Source organism: Glandiceps talaboti, chromosome 10 (genome assembly GCF_964340395.1).
Source record: "Glandiceps talaboti chromosome 10, keGlaTala1.1, whole genome shotgun sequence".
NCBI classification, from domain to species: Eukaryota; Metazoa; Hemichordata; class Enteropneusta; family Spengelidae; genus Glandiceps; species Glandiceps talaboti.
This window is the reverse complement of record NC_135558.1, coordinates 986,890-1,011,221: the sequence shown is the minus strand read 5'-3', so window position 1 is coordinate 1,011,221 and position 24,332 is coordinate 986,890. Positions and strand designations below refer to the sequence as shown.

At 36.1% G+C, this 24,332-nt stretch overlaps 1 protein-coding gene across 1 annotated transcript in view; it reads left to right on the top strand.

The window, feature by feature from the left end:
* The window catches only part of LOC144441417 (LIM/homeobox protein Lhx9-like), a 32,915-nt gene extending 10,077 nt beyond the window's left edge, over positions 1-22,838 (top strand). The window contains exons 3-4 of the mRNA XM_078130988.1: positions 20,726-20,928; positions 22,524-22,838. Coding sequence (XP_077987114.1) covers positions 20,726-20,928; positions 22,524-22,838 — 518 coding nt within the window. The remainder of the gene's footprint in view (positions 1-20,725; positions 20,929-22,523) is intronic.
* The last annotated feature ends 1,494 nt before the right edge of the window (positions 22,839-24,332 follow it).

Below are 24,332 nucleotides of genomic sequence, written 5' to 3'. Positions count from 1 at the left end.
ACATGGACATTACTTTACATAATGTGTGCATAATGAGAGCCTGTAGTCTGGTAATTAATGTAACATGGACATTACTTGACATAATGTATGCATAATGACAGGCTGTAGTCTGGTAATTAATGTAACATGGACATTACTTTACATAGTGTATGCATAATGAGAGCCTGTAGTCTAGTAATTAATGTAACATGGACATTACTTGACATAATGTATGCATAATGACAGGCTGTAGTCTGGTAATTAATGTAACATGGACATTACTTGACATAATGTATGCATAATGACAGGCTGTAGTCTAGTAATTAATGTAACATGGACATTACTTGACATAATGTATGCATGCATAATGACAGGCTGTAGTCTAGTAATTAATGTAACATGGACATTACTTTACATAATGTATGCATAATGACACGCTTTCAATCCCAGGTTCTCACATTAGTGTCATCTTATCAGTGGAACTATAAGGGATGCATTCTACCATTCCTTTGTTCTTGATCAAATTTTTCTATTGCTCTCAAACAGCATTGCCTACACCTAAATTTTAATACAAGGCTTTTAAACAGAACTACAACTGTACATTTAAGTATTTTAAGAATAATTAGACACATAGATGACGTCACTTCAAAGTATGCATAAATTACTGGGACTTCGAGTTTGATAGTAACAAACTTAAATGTATTTTGTTAAAATTATATTGGTAAATGGTAACAAACGTAGGAATATGATACTTTCTAGGTTTTAAACTAAACATCCTAGTATTCATTCATTATGAATTACAGTATACCTTATGTGATATATATAATCATATATGCTTTGTTTGATGGACTCCATGTAGCTAGTGGTCGAATTTAGGTTTACCTCATTAATTCATGTTATACTTGTGAATTGAATTCCTGTTTGAATGAACGAGATATAATACTGTAAACCTGGAAATCTTCGCTAAAGATTATTTTCACCTATTTCGCTGGAAAACAAACCACAAACAAAATTAGTGACTAAAATGCCTTCTTGTATATGTACCAGTCTGGTAGTCTTCGTGAACTTGCTGAAGATTGTAAAATGGAAACATTTTCTAGTAGGCTTTTTGTGGACATGTTGACAAACAAACGGTCCAAACTACGATGTTATCCAGGCTTTTTGTGGACATGTTGACAAACAAACGGTCCAAACTACGATGTTATCCAGGCTTTTTGTGGACATGTTGACAAACAAACGGTCCAAACTACGATGTTATCCAGGCTTTTTGTGAACATGTTGACAAACAAACGGTCCAAACTTTTCTATAAATATCTATAAACAGGTTGACGTTGGCTTCAGGACCACTAGATGAACTTCTACGTTTAACTGTAATTATGGTGTATTGTTTTAATCGTATATGTTTCTTTGTAAAATCGTGTTTATTGAACATAGGATACCATGGTAACCGTTATCTATAAATGTGGTATGTTGATATCCCAACTTCATATTAAAAATAACTATTGTCACTTGCTGTACAAGATGAGGTTCAAGTAGCAATGCAAGGACGTAACCAAGGGAAGGGGAGGGGATTTAAGGTGGATATGCATGCATCGAGAAAACAGCATTTGCATCGCAATTTTACATACTTACAAACGTCCTGGGAAGGTTTTACTAAAGTCTTGGCGTGAGACATGTCGACAACACGGCTCAGTAGGACAATTCTCAGATCGCTTTTTATCGCAAACACTTCCGTTGTCGATGCAAATTCCCAGTGGGAGGGAGATGCATCTTATCTCGACTTAACTAAAATTCTGCCAATAAGGGTAACTGTACTATAAGCCGCGGGTCTGAAACTGTCCGAAGAGTTTAACTTCTGAACAAGGGGGTGCCATGTGTTTTTTAGTCAGTCCTTTGAAGGTCATCTTGTCAGATAAATTCAAACTAAACAAGTTGAACTTTAATCATAGGTTATAGTTGTTTGCATTGTGTTTGTAGTTGTTAACACTCTCAAAAATGCTTTTAGCCCGATAGTTACTATTTAAATGGTTTGCTGTACATTCACCTTACCATTGTTTTAAGATACAGTTATTTCAATCATCTTTACACTATGTCTCTTTTTTACCCAAGTCACTGAAACTATCAACCACCTCTGTCCTTTAAATACTCGACAAAGAAATATAATACTTTGACAGATATTTGTGATTATTTCTATCATATCCAAGAACTACAAGAAAAAAAAGAAAGAATGTTATGCAAATTTTTATTATCAAGAAATGACCTGTTACTGAACAAGTTAAATTTAAAATAAGTTACCGTGCCTTGTCCGCCTAACTGTTTTAATGAAAGTGCTGTATTTTATATCAAATATGACCATCAAATCTGGTGAATATATGTGTGTGTTTACAATAAAAACTTAAAAATTGGCCGCCAATTTCCTAAACTATCGATCCATAGAGTAAAGGTTTCCAAGCAGGAATAAATTGTCGTTTGTAACTTGCGGCATACCTGGAGAGATGTATCCTATAGCTTTAATTAATATTCTTTCAGATTGAGTACAAATCCCACACGGACATCAGAAACATTGTTAATACGAAACAGGAAGTTGACTGCAAAGTGCAAAGACCAACCCTGGTGTCATTATCAACATCGAATATTTCCACAGGCGGGAGTTTGACCACTCCTCACCGGGAGTAGTTTAACTTTTTGCACGTACAACAGTGACTGGGATTCCGTTGCGTAATGTAGCGCCGGGAGGGAGACTGTTCTATTTATTGAGGTTGAAATCAGTTGTACGCTATATGGTTTGTGCTGCTGGCTAAATAGAAAGTGTAAGATAATGGTGTTTCTACATTCTTTGGGATTCTAGTCTGTTATAGCTTCAATAGTGTTCGACTCAAGGACGACGTTTTGCAAAAACTTTGTATTGTGAACAAATGGTTGAAATCTGCTTTCACGCCAGTTTTCTCTGCGAATGTTTACGAACATATAGAACTTTCCTAAAACTTTCCTAAATGTTGTTATCAATGGTGAAACATTGCTCCACAGTGTCCTGCATAGTTACTTTAAAACGTCCTTCTTTGAAATATGCAATTTAATTTATAAGCGTTACCCTAACGTGACTAGAAAAACTTAAAAACTCTACGAAAGTGTCATTGTTAAGGCAATACAACCCTGTGTATGTGTGTAGGGTTTCCTTTGACACTATGTAAATATAATGTGTGAATAAACAAATTCCGAAAGCGATTCTTCATCATGGGCGTATTATTAAAGTTCTATAAAACGTTACGTATAAGTGAATATAAAAAAAATGAATTTTGTTGATTGCAATCCCCATTGAAATTGAGAAAATATGAAAATATCGAGAAAAATACACACCAAGGATAAGTTTATAGACTACAAGTATTATAGATTGCTTTACGAGGCAATCCTTCGCTACTTATACTTCATCAACACCTTGCCAACCTAAAAGACAAAATTCATTCGTTTTTTCAATCGTCAAAAAGTTAAGCCCGCCTTTCCCTAACGGTTTCCAAACTAGGTAAATATAGGCAACAAAACCACACTAAGCCCATTTAATAAAATTCGACGAAGTAATCAAGAATGTAATGGAAATTCACTCTCATTTGAATGGAATTAATTTATCTGGTAAAGCGACAAATCGCTTTTGCTACTTTTCTGAAATTAAAATGGTGCTCTGGCTTGGTATTAAGATCAACATCGAGCTCTCCGGAGAATTACTACGCTATATAAAGATTCCAGATCCTCAAGCTAGAATTTCTACTTTTCCGATACTTTCCATTGCATGTTCGATGAGAGCACGAACAAAGCACGCACCATTAGACATTGAATGTTACCGAAGACTCTTTAGGGTAAACATTGTACGGACTTTATATTTTCAATATATTCACTATCATTCCAGTTGATATACGTTCAATTCGCTTTTATTTTTACTGTATGTTGATGAAATTGTTTGTTTGTTTGTTTGTTTGAAAACCGTGTATATTAAAAAATAATTTTATTAACTGAACGAAGAGAAATCTTAACAGAAATAGAGAGAGAAGGATACAGAATTTCGCAAGTTTCGTCTAGACATTATGTCATTCATACTGAACATTTATACAATTTGTAATATTTTGTGTAAGTGTTGCGGGGTTTATCATAAATGCTTGTCAGAATAGTTGGGGTACGTGATAATCCCTGCAACTCGTCAACGTTTAATCTGTAGCGAGCAACGGAACCCGAGTGCATGCAGTTCTAGCTCCGTGAAAACGTGTAGTCAAATACATACATTGTAAACCAGGCGACGAGTAGATAACTGTAGTGTGAGCCTCGTTGCAAATCCATTTAAATTGACTTGTCTTTTGAGGAGCACTCACCAGTCAATTTTTAGTTATTTTATCGCCTTTTAATAAACCAATATTGTTAAGTGAAACTGTAAACCTCTTTTATATCCATTCGTTGAGTGTTATTTATTTCTACTCTCTTACGGCATGGTGTGCTAGCATACCCCACAATCTCCTTAGGGACCTTTACAAATGCCAAGAGAGACTGCTGCCGTATTATTATCATCATCTGGTTGATATGACCTCTGACCTCGGATTTTGTTGACATATTTCAGTATTAATACACATGATTAAGCACTTAATTTGTAACCGTTCATCGGGGTTGTAACTTTCAGCAGAATTCCGAGGCGATTTCAACTAAGCAGTGCTCCCGAATATCCTCAGTGACCGAGGTGTTGACGCAGCGCATGCGCCAATTCTTATTCTTTCAGCAGCAGAATTGTTACTAGTCTGGCATCGATTTATTTTAGACTAACTTGTTTTATCATTTGAAAACAAATCAATCAAAAATTGTCCTATTTTTGTATTCTGCATTCTGTATGTTACGACTACATCGTAAAATCCAAAGTTCCAAACACTGGCAAAAAAGTAATATATTTCTAATCCATTCACAGATATACCAACTTGCTCAATCTTTCAAACAATCTGATATCATATGAGAAATAACTCAGTATTCTTCGATAAAAGTTTAAAAAAACATAAACAACAGAAGTTAGCTTTTCACTATAGACCGCCGGAAAATGCACAGAAAGCAGACGATGTGAATCTTAATATATTTGTACTTTTAATATAATATTCTGGCGGGAAAAAATTGTCAAACGGTTGACGACATATCTTGGCTTGTACATATTTTATGAAATTTAAAACTGTAAAAAATGTTCACTTTTTTGACAATAGTGTAGCGTATTGTCTGTCGAGAATTCATCCAGCTGACATTATCGGTGCCTGATTTAATATTTCCTTACCGTGAATTTGTCAATAATTCACAAGAAATGTAAAAATGTTTAACGAAGAAGCAGTGATGAATGCCATGTGTCATTATTAGAGAAACGTTTGAGATGACACGGGGGCTCAGACAGTCACTAAAGCGTCAGTTTAGTCTCAGCTGTGAAACTTTTTAAAGAGATCATAATGTCAATCTAATATTCGCGTTTTCACTTCCACATCCATCAAAAGTTATCAGTGAAATTTGATCCTAATACTCACTGACAGCAATTTCCAATAGGCTTTAAAATGGCACAAGTTGAGTTTATAAGCTTTTTACTGGAGTGAAAATACTTACATAGAACCTCAATTAAACTATTGTAGTGTGATGTTAGAGTCGATGTATTCCTCTTTTGACATTTACAACTGTCTTCTGGCATTGTTAGAACATTTGATTGTATAGAATGGTTTTCGTATGATAAATTACGTCATCGGTTTCTTTATATGCTGTATCTTATAATGCCAGGTTTGAGTTCAGTCAATTGCAAGTGATGACTAAGTATGCTTTCAGTAGACAATGTCATTGTTTATAGCAGGGTGGGCACAGTAGACAATGTCATTGTTTATAGCAGGGTGGGCACAGTAGACAATGCCATTGTTTATAGCAGGGTGGGCACAGTAGACAATGCCATCATTTGTAGCAGGGTGGGCAGAGTAGACAATATCATTGTTTATAGCAGGGCGGGCACAGTAGACAATGCCATCATTTGTAGCAGGGTGGGCAGAGTAGACAATATCATTGTTTATAGCAGGGCGGGCACAGTAGACAATGCTATTGTTTATAGCAGGGTTGGCAGAATAGACAATGTCATTGTTTATAGCAGGGTGGGCAGAGTAGACAATGTCATTGTTTATAGCAGGGTGGGCAGAGTAGACAATGTCATTGTTTATAGCAGGGTGGGCAGAGTAGACAATGTCATTGTTTATAGCAGGGTGGGCACAGTAGACTGTCATTGTTTATAGCAGAGTGGGCAGAGTAGACAATGTCATTGTTTATAGAAGGGTGGGCAGAGTAGACAATGTCATTGTTTATAGAAGGGTGGGCAGAGTAGACAATGTCATTGTTTATAGCAGGGTGGGCAGAGTAGACAATGCCATTGTTTATAACAGGATGGGCAGAGTAGACAATGCCATTGTTTATAGCAGGGTGGGCAGAGTAGACAATGTCATTGTTTATAGCAGGGTGGGCAGAGTAGACAATGCCATTGTTTATAGCACGATGGGCAGAGTAGACAATGCCATTGTTTATAGCAGGGTGGGCACTTCTATTTAATCATAACCTGGTTCATTATACTTGATATATTTTAATGCAATATAAGAATACTGTCTACGCATATCTAGTACATTTTCAATTTTAAATCTTTCACCTTGACATTAATAGCATTACTATTCCATGTGCTCAAAATTGATCAAACTATTCTGAGAGCCAACTCAGTTTGCTTTCTCTAAAACATGTATAGCTGGACAGAGGAAATAAGTATAACCCCAATGAGAAATGTATTAGCTAATAATTGCTAAGGGATGACGGGGCCAACAAAAAAATTTAATTTCCTTCCTCAACTCCGATCCAATAAGTCAGTCAGCTTCCATTGATTCGTATTCAACTCTTGATCAATGCAATAAATATTACTCCATATTTGGCCACCAAGTAGCAAAATATGTATGTAATTTGCATATCAATCATCGTTCCTTCCATATTTAATATTGTCAATTTCATTGATTTGGAGAAGTCAATACATACCCTTTTCCATTTATTGCACTGCATTAGCCATTCCTGTACGAGTCATATTTGAGTATATAAATATAAACCTGTTCAATAAAACAAACATAGCTTCAATATAAAAAAATAATGGTTTTATTTTCTCTGCCAAAAGGGTAGTAGGAAGAAAATTAATTGGAAAATATGGCTTTTAAAAACTCCCAAACAGCTGCTGTGTTTATACTATGGATATTTAGTGTTTGGACATTTCAAAATGGATATTTTTTTAGGAGTCACTGTACATTGATGTATCATTCATCTATCCATCTGTTATGTTTATTTTTAAATGTTCGGTTACTGGTATTTAGATTAGGAAATAATTTACGGGTACAAATAGTGTTAACATTGATATCAAACAATTACATTTGCGTACAATAAATATGCTTTAAGTAATTAGAATGAATCTGCAAACCAGTTGTTTCTTGTGCGATTCAGGATAGTTGTTTAGCTAATCATGAATAGAGTTTACTTGCCACTGTTGAGAAATACATTGTGAGTCTGAGGTGACTATTAGTAAGTATTTTGTACTATAAAACGGATTTTTAGTTTTGAAATGGAAATGTTGTCGTTCGTTTCTAGATTCTACTCAATGACATTAAAAATATATAATTTACCAGAGAATATTTAATCAAATTTCTCTAACCAATTTAGGTGCCTGGGTCCTTAGTCTAATGTGTTACAATTAAAATCACATGACCTGAAATAAAACGTCGTCTGCCCCAAGAAAAATCTTACTAACGCTGTTACATATTATCGACGGTCTGACTCCACAAATCTTACCAACAGTGCTACATTTTATCGTCTAGATCTGACTCAACAAAAATCTTACCAACACTACTACAGGTATAATTGTCGATAAAATATAGCAATGTTGGTAAGATTTTTTCAGTGTCGATTGTTTCGTGTTTCGTGATTTCAGTTGTAACATTGGGAGTGTATTCTAGGTTTTTATTTGCTTTCATTTTACATCGTAATCTTCAAGTTTGGTTATCTCTTTAAAAACTTACAGTTTACAAGTGAAAATACGCAAAACTATCATTGTTACACAAGCTTTTTGAAATGTTGCATTTCTGTCAGCAAAATATAAAAAATCTGTTACATTATGCAGATTGCACCTTTTCTAAAGAGAAAAGTTCGGAGTAGGCTATGCCTAAGTAAAGAATTACCAAACCAATTAACTACATGTACTCTTTTCAATGGCAGATATACTGAGTGTGAATGAATGAATGAATGAATGAATGAATGAATGAATGAATGAATGAATGAATGAATGAATGAATGAATGAATGAATGAATGAATGAATGAATGAATACAACATACGTTGCTAACACCTGAGGTTGTTTATTGTGCAATACGTATATGCAAAATATGTCATTTTGGAGATTTGGTACAATGCAAACTTTGGCAAAAGAAACTAATAGACTTGACATTTGACGTTGCATGATGCACGGTTTGTTTGAACTTTAAACATGCAACAGTTTCTCCTTTAAAACAAGAAATCACTTGCAGCGGGAGTTCAATTTCCTTGCCGTCACAACACTATCTCCACTTAAAGGTAATCAATATACGGCAAGGTTAAATATCTCGGGGAAGTATTTCTCGATTGTGATATACAATATATTATATAAAGTGTGTTCATTCTGTAAGCTCCTTTTCTTAGTTTATATTGAACTCTGTTATTTCACATTTGCCTGTATCCTGTTAGACGTTTTCCTCTCTCCAAACGCTTTTACAACATCAATTTTTGTTATTGTTACAATAAACGCTTGAGGTGGAAATGTAAAAAAAAAATCGAAACGACTGCGTGGATGACAACTTTCAGTACAACAAACTTTGTCTTTTGTGTACAGTGTTGAAACTATTTACGTATTTGAAGTGCCAAACTTCACGTACCTATAACTAAATAATCTCAACACTACGTGACCAACTAAGTCGACTTGTGACATTCAAGTATTCCAACTGATTATTGAAAGACGTTGTGTTCAAAAACATTGTTTTCAAAGGCACGCTGTTATTCTGTACTCGTTATTGTTAGTGTTATTGTTGTTGTTGTTTTCCAAGTGTTTATCATTCTTCACTGATAGAAGGGATACTGTTACAACGATTGGTTCTTTTTCCATATGTTAAACTAAACCTCTATAACTTTCTTGTGTATTTGCCTTGAATTCACCTACAGTGTCCGTTAGATACCGGTATTTGCCTTGAATTCACCTACAGTGTCTGTTAGATACAGTCGGAAATGTAATTAGCGAAAACTCGTCAATTCTTATTTATACAAGTCATGTATAAATACTGTACACAAAACAAGATCTAACCTTTCAACTCTAATACATGTATTCTAAACGTGTCTAAAAATCGGAATGCAATTTATAACTACCAAATGCTGACGGGTTTAATACATTTTAATGAAAATATACCTTTCTTTAATGGTAATATATGACTGTATTTGTTGGAACTGATAAAGAGTTTATATAAGTTACATGGTACTGCCACATTCAGTTCCGTAGGCCCTCTGCCAACAAAATGCCGTGGATTTTCACTTCTGGTCTGTCACTACAAGTATGTCTGTTTTACATCTCTGCTAACACATCTGCAATCTATTTCTAATTTGTTATTACAAATCCCTCCTACTTCTCCACCCATGACATTTTCATCACTGTTGTCATGGAAACGGACAGCGGATGAGATTAGTGGTCAAGGTGATATGCGCATGTCATGTTTGTATTTGGACAGCCCTCCTAGGAGGTACTGATATGATCCCGGAGAATTTGCCCATATTGATTCACATCCGGGCTATCTGGATGTGTGTTTTATTTCACAAAAGTTCCACAAGAGTAGTTAATAATACCAAGGCAATTGAACAAAAACACGTTGATAAGCACAGTCGACGAGTATGACACACAGCTGAATTAATGTAAAGTGCCATTAATTCTTTACCAAAATGTGTTTGTTTTGTGCATACTAATCACCTCTTAGGTATATTTATATATATGTTTCATAATAATATCATTATTCAACAAACAAACAAACCTATCCTTTCATTAGCCTCGGATCTAAACATGTTCTTTCGAATAGTTAAATCATTGCATAACAGAAAGTTGGGGTTGTAAAAGTTGTAAGATTTTCGGGATAATACCTAATAATATTTCATTTTTTTCGTGGATAGAACTATCAGACATGTTCAGTTTCATTGATGTGCGTCTTCGATTTATCTGTTAACTTAGCTATCGAACTTGACTAGGCATTCGGCATTCGGATATATATATAATTTATGATAGTTACGTTAAAAAGCTAGCTAGCTAGATGGCTGGATGGCTAGCTAGCTATTTAGACAGACAGACAGACAGACATACATACATACATACATACATACATACATACATACATACATACATACATACATACATACATACATACATACATACAGACATATTTTTTCAATATATGTTATCGTCCACTGGTCGAACTCAGTACGTACAGTTCACATGTTTACGACAAAATTTATAATATTTTGATAAAAAGACGTTCCGGTCAATATCCAAAACCGAATACAATATGGGATTCGCGTGGGGTCACTTTTTATGTATATAAATAATAATGTGGTGGTATATAGAACAGTTGTCTGTTGAGGGTTAATTTCTAAATGTCAGTCCTCTAGTTATTGTACTACAAATACTATATATATCAACCTCTACTTTAATTAGGACACTGCCAATTTTAGGTTAGTTCTCAAATCTGCTGGTACGTACTGATAACATACAGTGCCGGGTTATCCAAGCTAGTAGTTTGAACGTTTTGTAAGAACAATACTGGACAGCAAGGAACAGAGAAGTGAGAGAAAAGTATGTATGTGACAATAACGTGAGTTGAATAGCTCTCGTTAGTCTCTTGTACAGCGAGATTTTAATCCCCAGGCTCCAATTGAAAACGTTACCGTTACGTAGTAATGCCTTCCGCTTGATTTGCTATGGACTATGTCACATAGCTGTTACACCTGCCGTGCTCTCTAAACAACAAATTTTAGCCGTACTTTAACTCCGATTTCTTCACAGGGAACACGCGTCATAACGTGGTATTGACCCGTCTACGTCCGAATCGTGTGGCTACTTGAATTTCGCCTTAAGTTATACTTGGATCTCAAAGTGAGCGTGTCTGAAAAACAGAAAGTGACAAGTCATAGTATTTTCAACACCATATCTATTGTCCTAATCATTGTGTGTACACTTTTCATGGACTTTGTCTGTATTATTCACCTGTCAAATTTAATCGTTACGTTAAGCAGCTAGACATTACACAATTGTCATCCATGGCTTCAAACGCTCGACTTGTTTTTTACCTTTCTGTTTTATACCTGCGAGGACTATGTGTGTTCTGATTTGTTAGTGTTCAATTTTAGGTCCACATTGTAACCTACATCTAAAGTTTGCGAATTCTAAAAAAAAAATAGCACCCTCTACTGTTCTCTCATGGTTTTTCCCATATGTTTATTTTACCCCCCCCCCCTCCCCCACCTAGTTTTTTCCAATACGCTTATCTCTCGTATAACTTTTCCCATAACTATTCAACAAGTTGAAGTTGAAGATTTTGCCTGTGCGTGCACAACAGAAAATGATAGATGAATGTTTGTTTCTGTTGGTCTTTAGTAACGATAAAAAAGGGAAGAGTCAAATATCGAAGTCATGAAGACTCTATGTCCTTTGTTTTCATTCATTCAAAACGAAATGATAATTTCACATCGTATATTTGGGTTTAACGTTCTTGTTCTATGTTTGAAACGAAGATTGTGCAGGACAGAGCTAAAATGATTTTACCGGCATCGAAGTCGAATGCGAGGTTAAATGTTAATAGAATTGATGGTGGAATGAATTTACATTTCTCAATTGTTTTTAACTTTCCATTACTATTATCGACGCTACATTTACTCCGATTCGCTTTAAGTGTTTAAGTGAAGTCTTGCTGCGTTCGGCACGTCTCATTCACTACCAAATGGCAATAAGATGTCTACTCCACTCTTCCGACGTCGTCTAGTTTTTCCGAAGTAAACCACTCCGTCCACTGATACTGTTTGATTTGCCTATCACCGATGTTATTCTAGTTCATAACTTCCATTCTTTAGCTAGCCTGGTCAAGTAGTTGGAGAAAACAAATGGAATACATGCTTGGTTCATGTGGCCGGTTTGCCCGCAGGCGTGAAACGTCAGAAGACCCCAGTATTGACATCAGCTGACACTATGAAAAGGAAAAGAAAACACGCCATGTCAGTGTGAAAGAGTAGAGGAGTGTAGAGTAGAATCTGCCCCGCGCCCGAGCGAGTCAATTACAGATCGGATTACTCGATCAAATTACATGGGCTGCTGGATGGAAATAGTACAGGTATATTAATTTTATGTATTGTTAACCCCCACAGACTTGATACTGAAAATATAAAAGCGTTCGACCCTCAGGTTCCACAGCGGATAGTACGGTTACTATTATACAAAATTGGTTGTACCTAGACATGTTATAGTCAATAGATGACACTGCAATGCCCAATTGATTTGTTTTTCGTGTACCATCTTTACAAAATAAAGAAGTGCATCACTGCATTTTACAAACAAATGTTGACTTTAGCATTCCTCCACTCAAAGTGAAATAAATTGACCATTTGGATAAAAGAATACAAAGTGTCCAAATACATGTTGTATGTGGGACATAAACAGTCTATTGGTAGTTTTTACAATACAAGCAAACTATTAACAAATGCAATATTTAGATATCAAATCGTACTTGACAATACTACTCTGTGCACACCGAATCACATTAATTATAATACTCCTGTACTGTACTCTAGCTACTGCTTTAGCCGCGCTCAAGTTTATAAGTGTTTTTTTTTCTCCATTTAGTCATTTAACGTTCATGCAGCTGAAAATTTCAAAGTAATTAGACATTTTCAATAATCTATACATCTGGTTAATTTAGTCATCAATCTATCCACCGATCGATCGAACTATTTATCTGTCTGTCTGTCTGTCTGTCTGTCTGTCTGTCTGTCTGTCTGTCTGTATGTCTGTCTGTATGTCTGTCTGCCTGCCTGACAGTCCGTCCGTCCACGCCACCCATCTGTTCGTCCATCCGTCCGTCAGTCTGTTCGTCCGTCCGTCAATCCATCCATCCACTCACTCACCCACCCATCCACCCAGTCATCCAGCCAGTCATCCATCCATAGCTATAGTAGCTATCTAGGTAGTGACCTTTTATGTACTGTGTATAGGTTTATCTGTCCATCCATCTATTTATCCAACCCCCACCCAACCCATACATACACATTCATTCGCCTTGCTTCGTTCTGTGTGACTACTGCTTGCGTAAAACATGAGTGCAGTATTCTCTCGAAGCAACCAGCTTGTCTGGCGAGTAGTTTTTAATCAACGACGACGCCCCGATGCACAACGTCAGCTGTACATGAAGTGTGGACGCGAACAAGTGTTTCAATCATCGGCATTATACAAAATAAACTATTAGACATGTTTGTACGTTTGTGAATACGATTTTAAGTAGAATACATTTGTCAATGCTTTTCAATGTAACCCCATATTCCTGTGTATAAATCGTTTCTTCACTGCTTTAAAAGATATCCCCCGGCATAAGTAGGAACATATGTATATAGTACTATACTGTGTTAAATAAACCACTCCACGAAACGACAAATTTAGTACGATGCAAACTCTGTTATTCATTTGCCAATTTTTTTGGCTAGTTCTGATTCACATACGTTGTAGACACATTCTTATCGGTGACTAACTATTTCACAGTCTGTATTAAATCTTATGGTTCAGTCCACTTCATTGATTTGTAACGCATACTAATAGCGAATGAGTTTGTTTTCCTCATCGGGTTTCCGTCCCAGTTCCACCGTAAAAGGCTGTCTAATCTACGTCTATCAATTTCATACTACGCAAGTGACCGGTAATACTTTCCGATGATTGTCGTCATCAGGGTCAGATCACAAAATTATTCGAATGCTCGGCATTCTCCAAACTATTATCTAAGTATAATGGTATTGATAAAATTCAAGACGGGGTGAAGGTCTCAAAAAAAGAGAGAAGTTAAATTTTCAATGTATTATGTCTTCCAGATGATAAATTTGTATTAATCAACTTATACTCATTTAAGTCTTGTGCTAATAGATAGTTTCATATCAATGATCCATATATTGATATTTAATGAAAATAATGACATTTTGTGTGCTGGTGGTCGAAAAATACTATATACTTAAAATATGATAATATAATACAGAAAGCTATCAAATCTCATTGCCGTTAAATGTCACGTGTTTAGGAAAATAAACTAATATACGATCTAGAAAAAGAAAGGTGGGCGTTTAAATAAATTCGCATATCTGTGTATAGTAATGATGTATTTGATGTATTGTTTTGTATTACTACAGTTGGTCATAACAGTTAAGAGGTCAAATAAATCACATTTCAAAATTTACATCTTCACACGTGGCTAACACAGTATCCAAAATCTTACCCTAAGATGAAACAAAAAAGTGAGTCTTCAGAATCAAGATTTGTGATTTTCAAATCACTGTAATGTTACCATTAGTTAGATCACTGTGTGCGATTGACAACATTTGCTGTAATTCTCACCCCACTAACTTTAATATATGCAACGTGAATCATTTTATATTATCATAAATTTTATACATATCAATTATTTTATACTTACTTTATTTTTGACTGGGTAAACGTATTTTATACCTCCTATTTCTACCGTGGAAACTAAGCGTTCAGCTATTACTAAGATGTTGTAACATATTGATATAATCTACTATGTGTAATTATTCTCACAGTAGGGTGGTGTTTCTAATAGCAGAGTTTCTTCCACCGTTTATTTTTTCTAGATTTCCAAGATCTTCCCGTTTACATTTCGGGGGACTTTCAATGTTGACTACGTTGATTTACAGGGTGATTATATCGACATAACCAAGGCACCAGCTATCACTACTATCGCACACTTGTGTAATCTAACACACACTGAATTACAATAGTTTTAGTTTGTGTCTATCTTAGTAATCTGAAAGATGGTTCTCCGCAGTAATATTTGTTTTAGAAAATACAGATGTCAACCATTTACACTATTGCTTCCTTGAAATATCTCGCCATGCGTCGGGGGATTGCGTGAGAAACTGAGCCATGGAATCCCTCTGACCGTCGTTCTTTGTTGTTTCACGTGTTTCGTTTCTACCTATTTCTGGCCCTATCCATGGCGGTCCCTGTAGGGTGTTCGGTAGACGTCAAGTAACGCGGTGTACTTTGCAAACAACTATTAAAAGTTACAGTGTCCTTGCTAAATATATACTGAGCAAGGTAACTACTGAATCATTCATAGAACGGAGCTGAGTTCAGTGATATCAAACTGTCACCAGTACAATCAGCTAGACGGTTCTCTCGTTGGTTATGGTTGTCTTCGTACCACTGATCAGATGAATGACAACCAAAAACATACAATTTCACGCCTGTAGAAGAGATTACGACGTGCACGTGACACCAGCTGCTCCCCTTAATCGCCAAACAACCTGAGGAAAATCACTTTGTTCTTGTTCTTGTTTTTGTTCTTGTTCTTAAACATTCACAACTAAGGAATTGTACTTTACATTGTCAGATACGACGACGACAACAACAACAATGACAACGACAACAACAACAACAACAACAACAATAACATGCAAAATTCAACAAAAAAGTTAAACTAAACTAAACTAAACTAAGCTAAGCTTAGCTAAACTAAGCTTAAGTAAACTAAACTGGAAAAAACGAACTAGGAATCGAACAATATAATCTAACATAAAAACACTTAGTGACCATGTAACAGCTTGTCGTAAAAGGGTAATTAAATGTTTTAAAAGTGTACCTATTAAGCGTAAAGATAATGACTATCTTTACAAATGACACCAGACACCAATAAGATGGTGTGCACGTGTTCATTTGTCGTTTCAATGTATATATTCTCTGTAGAACCCTTGACTACTTGTTTAAACAAAGAAGACAGCAAAACAGAATCTACATACATGTAACAACTCGAAATTAGGTTGTACACAGTTTGTAATTACTACATAAATACGTTATCACGTTAGATAAACTTCCTACCTTGAATAAAATTTCTAGAATTGTAATTTTGTTGTTTACAATTTGTGAAACCATAACGTTTCCTAATAGCACTTTCGTATACATGTCCGACTGTAAACTATCGTATTTGTAAACAAATTTCACCATACTAGGATTTTTTTATATTCATCCTAAATGGTCTTACTTTGCCACCTTTCCGACGCCACTTAGTATCAGCATAACGGGGAGTAATGCGAATGGTATTTAGTCACAATGATAGCTTCGAGGTATTTTGCCTTCGATAGTTTCACCTTCATAACCGCGAAGCAGACATTGGTCTAAACTAGAAAACTGTGGAACCCCTGCAAGCATGCGTGTTTTGTTTGAAAACTTTAAGAGTTGATTTTGTTTTAAATTCCCATGGATTGGGTTGCTCTCTGTTAGTGTAAGCATACAATAACTGTATTTTGATTTAGCTCAGTTATTTGCTTTAATCATGACTCCCTATTTATATGTTGTGATGTCACCTCTGACAGTATTTTCTGACCACAATGTAGATTCTGCTAAAGCAAACAAAAATAATATGATTCTTGAAGATTTCTACATGTTTATCATATTTCACAAATATTATTTTATATTTTTTTAAATCATTTGTTTGTTTGGTTTGTTTCATTAAGCGTTTCCTGTGTGTGATTTGTGCTAACTCACGGCTCGGGTTGAAATGGCGCCCTCTATCGATATCATTGTGCAAATTTAGAATCAGTAAAAGAGACAAACACAGCAGTATTTACCCGTGAAAAATGTCACACTACATATCATTTAATGTCAGCCTTATTCGGTAATTATCGCTATATCTGTATTCAGTTGTACGCGTACACCAAATTAATGAAATAAAACCGTGAATGTGTTGGGGAACCCATGGACAGTAGGATGCCATTAGTTAGGTTGCTTCTGTTTAATAGGGTAACTGACGTAAACTGTTAGGAAACAAAGGCACTCGCGGGAAAATACGTTACAGCATAGGTGTGTAGATGTATTGTTTAGTGTCCATATATAGCTTTATAACACCTTCTTGTCATCTCATAATGACGTGCTAATGTGCTGATTATGTAGCACTATTTTTTTTAGCGTTCTGTCATAACTTGAAATAATTTGATTGACATGTATGTATCTGTCATCACCAAATATTGGCAGTTTGAAAACGTAAGAACTGCCTGAAGTAAAAGTTAAGACCAGACGTTTTGAGCAAACGAGTCGATGTTTATATGGCTATGTCAGCATTAAAAGTACGTCATCTACGAATATATCTATCTACATGAATACAGTCACATGGTTCTTGAAGGTTCGCAAATTTCATTCCGAAACTTAGACGTGATTAGCCCGCAAGTTGAAGGGAAAATATAGCATTGTCATACTGGCCTTTTAGTGGTCAGATCATAATGGTATTTAAACATGTACTGGCTGTAACTGGATCATTTTTTCACAAAGCAGTCACAGCTTTATTCGCTAAAAAGGGTTAACGTACAAGATATTGTACATAGTAAATATCGGTTTATTTTGGACCATAGGTAGTGTTAGTAGTGACGGATTTAAATCTTTAGCGAATGTTTGTTTTGAATTCATCACCGTGTTAGTATTACTTTCCTTGATGCCTATATATGGTAGTTGTAATCTGTTTCTTACTTGTTTGTGTTCTAATGAAATAAATTATTCAATTTTGAGGCACAAACTATAGGTCATACATTTTCAGTCACAGCGATTTTCACGGGCGTGTCTCGTAATTAATGTTCACGTTTTGTGTGCCACCTGTTCTGGAGAAAGGAAGCACTGATTGTAGTGTTCATACCTTCACGGTAAAATACAACTACTTTACTTTTCCTTACCATGCTATGTGTACAGCTACACACAAGTTGACCTATAGCATTCTCCCAAGACAGAGTACATATTCTGCTGAAGCAACGAAATATTCTAATCACACAGTGTTTAGCTTTTATCCAAGTGTTAGGAGTCCTCTACAGAGTACTGTTTTTGTAAATTTTTCATTTCCACGCAAAATCAATGCACATTTCATTATATATGTATCAGTATATATATATGACAATAAAACACATATCATATCATGTATATTGGCAGTGCGTTTTGGACGGTACCGTAAAAGAGGCTGTTGTGTTTACGACGATGCTAGATGATTCAATACACCTCATGTCGTAAAATATTACGGAGTAACATCTACAAAAACAGTTTCTAAAAAATGGCCCAGAAGCATCTAGTGCAGCTTAAAAACACACACACATTTGATTACAGTGTCTTGTAACGTAATGTGTGAATATCTCTTTAGGAATCTTGTAAATGAAAGCTATTCCTAGATCCTTGCATTTATTAGTGTTTTGATTTTTTGTTGATCCTAAAATCTATCAATGGTTGGACTTAAATTGGCGATTTTGCGACCATGACAACACGAATGTCAAACAATGGACATCGTAATCCCGATACACCACCATTTCGAGAATCTGTAGTGAAGTACAGTGTCTTTCCGATATAGAAGTTTGCACAAAGAGAACGAGATTGACGTATGATCGGCATAAGCCTACCTAAACTACGAAGTTGTTTGTACTTCCATGTGTACAAGAACATAGATGTATAGTCTTGAGTACGGTATAACTTCATATCATCCTCCTCCTTATCTATATTGTATATCAGCTGTATAAAGCCCCACGGGGATGATAACTGCTCCAAGCTATCATCCACTGCTACATGTGTAGAGCCTGTATAGTTTGTCCACAGTGAATTCTCCCCGGTCTTATCAGTGTTGTAATCGGTCTCTAGGAGGCCCATTAAGCCGTTCTTTTATTGTTCATTCGTACCTTTACGATACAGAGATTTATTTCTGATGACATCAATCCGTGTTAACTTTATCTGTTAGAGAGGATCTCAAGTGCCCTCACCGACTCATTGGATCGGCCATGCGTGTGTAGTCCCCTCGACTCTATATAACTCTATAGGCTAGTAGACTTCGCCGTCGTAAGAGTTCTTCTTTCGCCCCTGGCGCGTTTCAAATTAAAGATTATTCCGAACTTTGGGAGAATGCTACCCTTGATTTACAAATACATGAATACTTATTATCAAACGTTTGACCGAAAGAGACGAAAATGGTGCAATATTTTCTTCATAATGTGATATCTGGCGAGAGTGCGTAGAGGAGAGGAGGACTGAACTAACGAGTTTTAGAGTGAAAGCCCTAAAGGTGTATTTGACTGGTAATTGTACCATTAACCTTTTGTAAGAGCAAAGATTGGAGATTGATCCGATAGTGTCAGGCGTCACACATCTTTCTTGCCTTCGGGACACTATCGTTGTCGCTAAAAAATGAAGAATCTTCCCGCCTACAGCGTGGTCGCTAACAACTGTTTGTCCTTTGATGGAAATTCCGACTTCAAATACGTTCTCTTTTGATTCACAAACACCTAAGTTTGTTGTCACACCGTTCTAACAATTACATTATTTCGCTCAGTCTGTATTTGTGTCGTCATCCGTTTGGCTTCAGGTATTCTCCATATCGAGTTTATATTTTGCCATTCAATATGTTTCCCCAAAATCTAAAATAATTTGGATGGACATATTGGACTTGTCATTTTCAGTGATTTTTAAAATCGAATTGCACCCACCATTTCTTGACCTTTCACCTGTTGTCATATACTGAATTTTAATAATACGCTATAGATGACGTCATCTCACTTTGTAGAGAAAAATCGTCTATGCCTTTTTTAGATACCTGTTCGCCCCTTTCCGCCTTTTTTTCACCGAAGTATTTGCAAACTTTGCAAAGGAGCAAGTTCTCGGGCAAAAATCTGTCAAACAACCGAGTCATGAATGGGTCCAGTGAGACAGGTTTTTTTGAAAACCACTTCATGCAGAAATAATGGAAGCTTACAAGTGGCAAAATCATTAACTTAATTTCCGAAGTAGAAGGGCGGGTAGTACCGAGGAAATATGGGGTAATTTGAAATTGAGTCCCAAATTACATTCTCTCTCTATGAACATTTGGTGAATAGCCCCAGGACCGTCTACAGATTAGATAGGTGATAACAGAGGAGGAAAAAAGAAGAGAAATTACTATCGTTCTATCGAAAGTACAATCAGTGAAGGATTGCGAAAGACACGTCCATCCTGTATTGTCGGTTGTTTTGCTTCTCCTGAAATGATAGGGAAATATTGTTAAATAAAACGGTAAATTGTTTCTGTTCGTTATCTCTTTGATAATTATTAAAAGGATGGGAATTAAAGTGCTGAATATCTGTTCAAATGGAGGTTGGAGGTTGGAGATTGGAGATCGGGTTAGGGTTACATGAACTACAACATAGATATCTTCTTGGTCACTAGCTCACGGGTAGATAGAACAGGGCCAGAGATGGCAGCATGTTCTATATAATAAACCTGGACTGGTCAGAGTCAGGGTCAAGGTCAAAGTTAAAGCGATAGTTCGGTAACTCAAAACTGTCATTAATATCCTAAGATCATCGTTCTCACCTTCATTTTTTTATTTGAATGACATATTTTTGATAATAATTTGATTCTTTTGATGTTACAGGTTACCCTCATAACGATAGTGAAAACAGCCAGGATTTAACAGCGGAACAGTATCAACAGCAGCGAACAAAGAGGATGAGAACGTCATTTAAACACCACCAGTTACGAACTATGAAATCTTACTTCGCACTCAACCACAACCCAGATGCTAAAGATCTCAAGCAACTTGCTCAGAAAACCGGTCTTACTAAACGTGTGCTTCAGGTATGTAGTGACGTTGTATACAGAATGAGTCTTAGACACCTAGATTCATTGGTCATAGAGTCATTTTTCGTCATCAAAATTATGTAGCTGGTTGAATACAACCCGACAGAAAACAGTAGTGCGTTTGCTTGACTTGATATAAGTAGATATAAAGAAACTGATGAAAGTGTCACTTGAACCTACAGCACCCTGTTTTTGTATCAGTTGTATTGTTGTTCTCACCGAATTTTGTCTAATGCGTGAAGTCTTTCCTTGAACCGGTGTTTTTTCGAGGGTTATAGATTGAAGCAGTTGGCACTTTTGTCTACAAGTATTAGCCTGGGTTACAGTTTTTCTCCTGCTACGAAGGAGGCAGGATAAAATGGATTGCGTTTGTTGATCGGGATAATTTTTATCAATGTCTCTTGAGTTTTGGCAATCCTACTGAGTTGATAAGTGACTGGAGCATATCAACAGACAATGGGAAGCTTTACAAATAGATTTGATTTGGACAGTAGTAAGATGTATAATTGCTAATGATGAATACATATATTGTCAAATTGACTAGACATCCAGGATGTTCGAAGGGATATTTTCATCCCTAAAAGTGTAGCATCGTGATCGTTGATTGATGTATAATAGTTCATGATTGTTCAACGGCATAATAAGTTATCATATTACGTAAATGGTGACTGGTGAATGCAAAACAGTCGTGAATAGTAGCGGTAAATATAGGTTGTTCTTGTTAGGAGCGAGATGTACCTAAACTTGCAATCGATCAGTCTAAGATACAGAACAACGTGGGCTTTCCCCGAGTACTCCAGCTTCCTCCTGCACTAACGCTGGACCAATAAAGGGTGCTCCTCACCGGAGAGAAGCATAAATATGTTATAAAAAATTAACATGTATAAATATAAATCATCGAATTAATATATACACTTCCATATATATCTCACGTAACTGTGATTACAATGGGGATTGTCTTGCTTATGTATTTGTTTGATCAATTTCCAATTTTGTATGTACATGTATGTATGTATGTATGTATGTATGTATGTATGTATGTATGTATGTATGTATGTATGTATGTATGTGTGTGTGTGTGTGTGTGTGTGCGTGCGTGCGTGCGTGCGTGCGCGCGTGCGTGCGTGCGTGCGTGCGTGCGTGCGTGTGTGCGTGTGTACGTACGTACGTACGTACGTACGTACGTACGTACGTATGTATGTATGTATGTATGTATGTATGTATGTATGTATGTACATGTATGTATGTATGTATGTATGTATGTATGTATGTATGTATGTATGTATGTATGTTTGTCCGCCCATCCATCCGTACGTACGTACTTCTGTCTGTCTGTCTGTCTGTCTGTCTGTCTGTCTGTCTGTCTGTCTGTCTGTATGTATGTATGTATGTATGTATGTATGTCTGTCTGTGTTAACTGTCATGTATTTCTAAATTAAAGACTCTTCGCGAGACGCTATAATTGAACTACTCGCTACTTCAAACGATGTTACTTTCCCCGATTTCTTAATGAATTCTGTATTACAAGTGTCTAGAGTATCAGTTCAGACGATTACCATTATAACTACAACGTTTTATCTAATATTTTGCAGGTATGGTTTCAAAATGCCCGGGCAAAGTATCGACGTAGTTTGTCAAAATCCAAAGACCCGTCATCAGGACAGTTAGGAGACGGTAACAACAACAACACAACAGTTACAGGGGACTCAGGTACAACGCTAACTGACCTAAGTGATAGCACACCGGGAACTGGCAGTATGTCGGATTTAACGGCTGTGACACCCCCTGGCAGCGGAACCATGGGTGATATGACAGCATCTCCACCAGTGAGTTGTGGCATGGACATAGACTCTCTACACGACTCAGAAACGCCGAGCATTTCGGACATGTTCAAAACAGACATGTGAAAGACAATTCCATTTATTAAATTTTACCAAGATTTTGAAAACGAAAATAGTGGTTAATCTGTGAAAACGAGACTGCAACTTTCCAGGGAATTGATTCGATAAAACTGTCTTCAAAAGTCTTCGTTGCTATAGGTATTAGACTATTTATAAACACATGTATCCTGGCAACAGTCTAACAAATACAACAGAACATCTTGCGACAAAGACGATCATTCAAGTGATGTTTGTACTCACAAAGCACAAATCTTGCCAAAAAAAGCTAAGCATGTTTTAACCCTAAAATAAATCAATCCAAGTTGCTATTTGTAAATTATAGTTGCAGAACATCTGTTTGTACATAGCATAGGGATGACAGTGTCAGGAAAATGATCACGTGATTGAATGAGTGTTGTTCATTGGATGAGTCATTCATTGCCTTTTCCATGTAAACAAATGCGTGGTGAACTATTGAAGTATTGATTCGAAATGTTGCCATCGTAGCGCATCTCAAATTGTGCTGGTACTGGAGTAAACAACTTGAATTTCCAGGATATGGGTTTCGTGTATACCATCTAATTGTCACCAATGAAATGACAGTGTTATAGGAGAATTTGACAGTGTAGCGCACTTTGTTTCAAATCTCAAATCTCAAGACATGTGCCCTTCACAAGAAATTTGCAAATTTTACCCTAATGGTCAACAGATTCTCGAGGAAGCTATGGGGGCGAGGTGTTCAGGTGGAGGGGGCGCTCTGATTCCTTTTCATAGATCAGAGCCTTGTTTCGGCGCACCTATAAAAATATGAATATTCAGTGAAAATATGAACACTTTGGAATCATTTTAGCCATGTATCTATGGCACTCACAAAATGTAACTTTAAACGGTTATAAGCATGTAAAAATTGGTTAATAGTCAATATTAAAAAAAAAACACTGAATGTTTTAAAGTATGTTATGCAAGTTATTTTACTGTACCGTAAAAATATTCGATTCTTGCCTTTTTGATAATATTTATATATTTATTTGACACTGACATTCTATTTTATCTCATTTTAAAAATTAGATTTTTTTTAAAAACAAATTCTTTGAGGTGGTAATGAGCACTGGTTCAATGTAGGCCATATCATACACGTAGTAGTGCAAGGGACTATGTTTTTTAGTTTATGCAAATACAATGCCCTTTCACCTTCTTATTACCCTTTCACTGAGCTATTCCAATGCAGCGATTTACTATGCTTATACATCATTCTTAACTCGCATGGTACTAGAAATGCCCAAAACTTTGTCATCGACGAGAATAAAGCACTCGCATATATCATTTTTATGTGTATTTTGTTTTGTTTTTGTTTACAAAATTTGTTTACTCTTTTTATTTCAATTGCTTTTGTTATATAAGTATTCGACCAGTGATTGGGTAAACAATTATAAAATGAATTTAGGAACTTTGTGATGTGAATTTGAACCCGGAAATGGCGTACTCTTGTATTGTAAGTAGGTTCTCGGAGTCGGATATGAC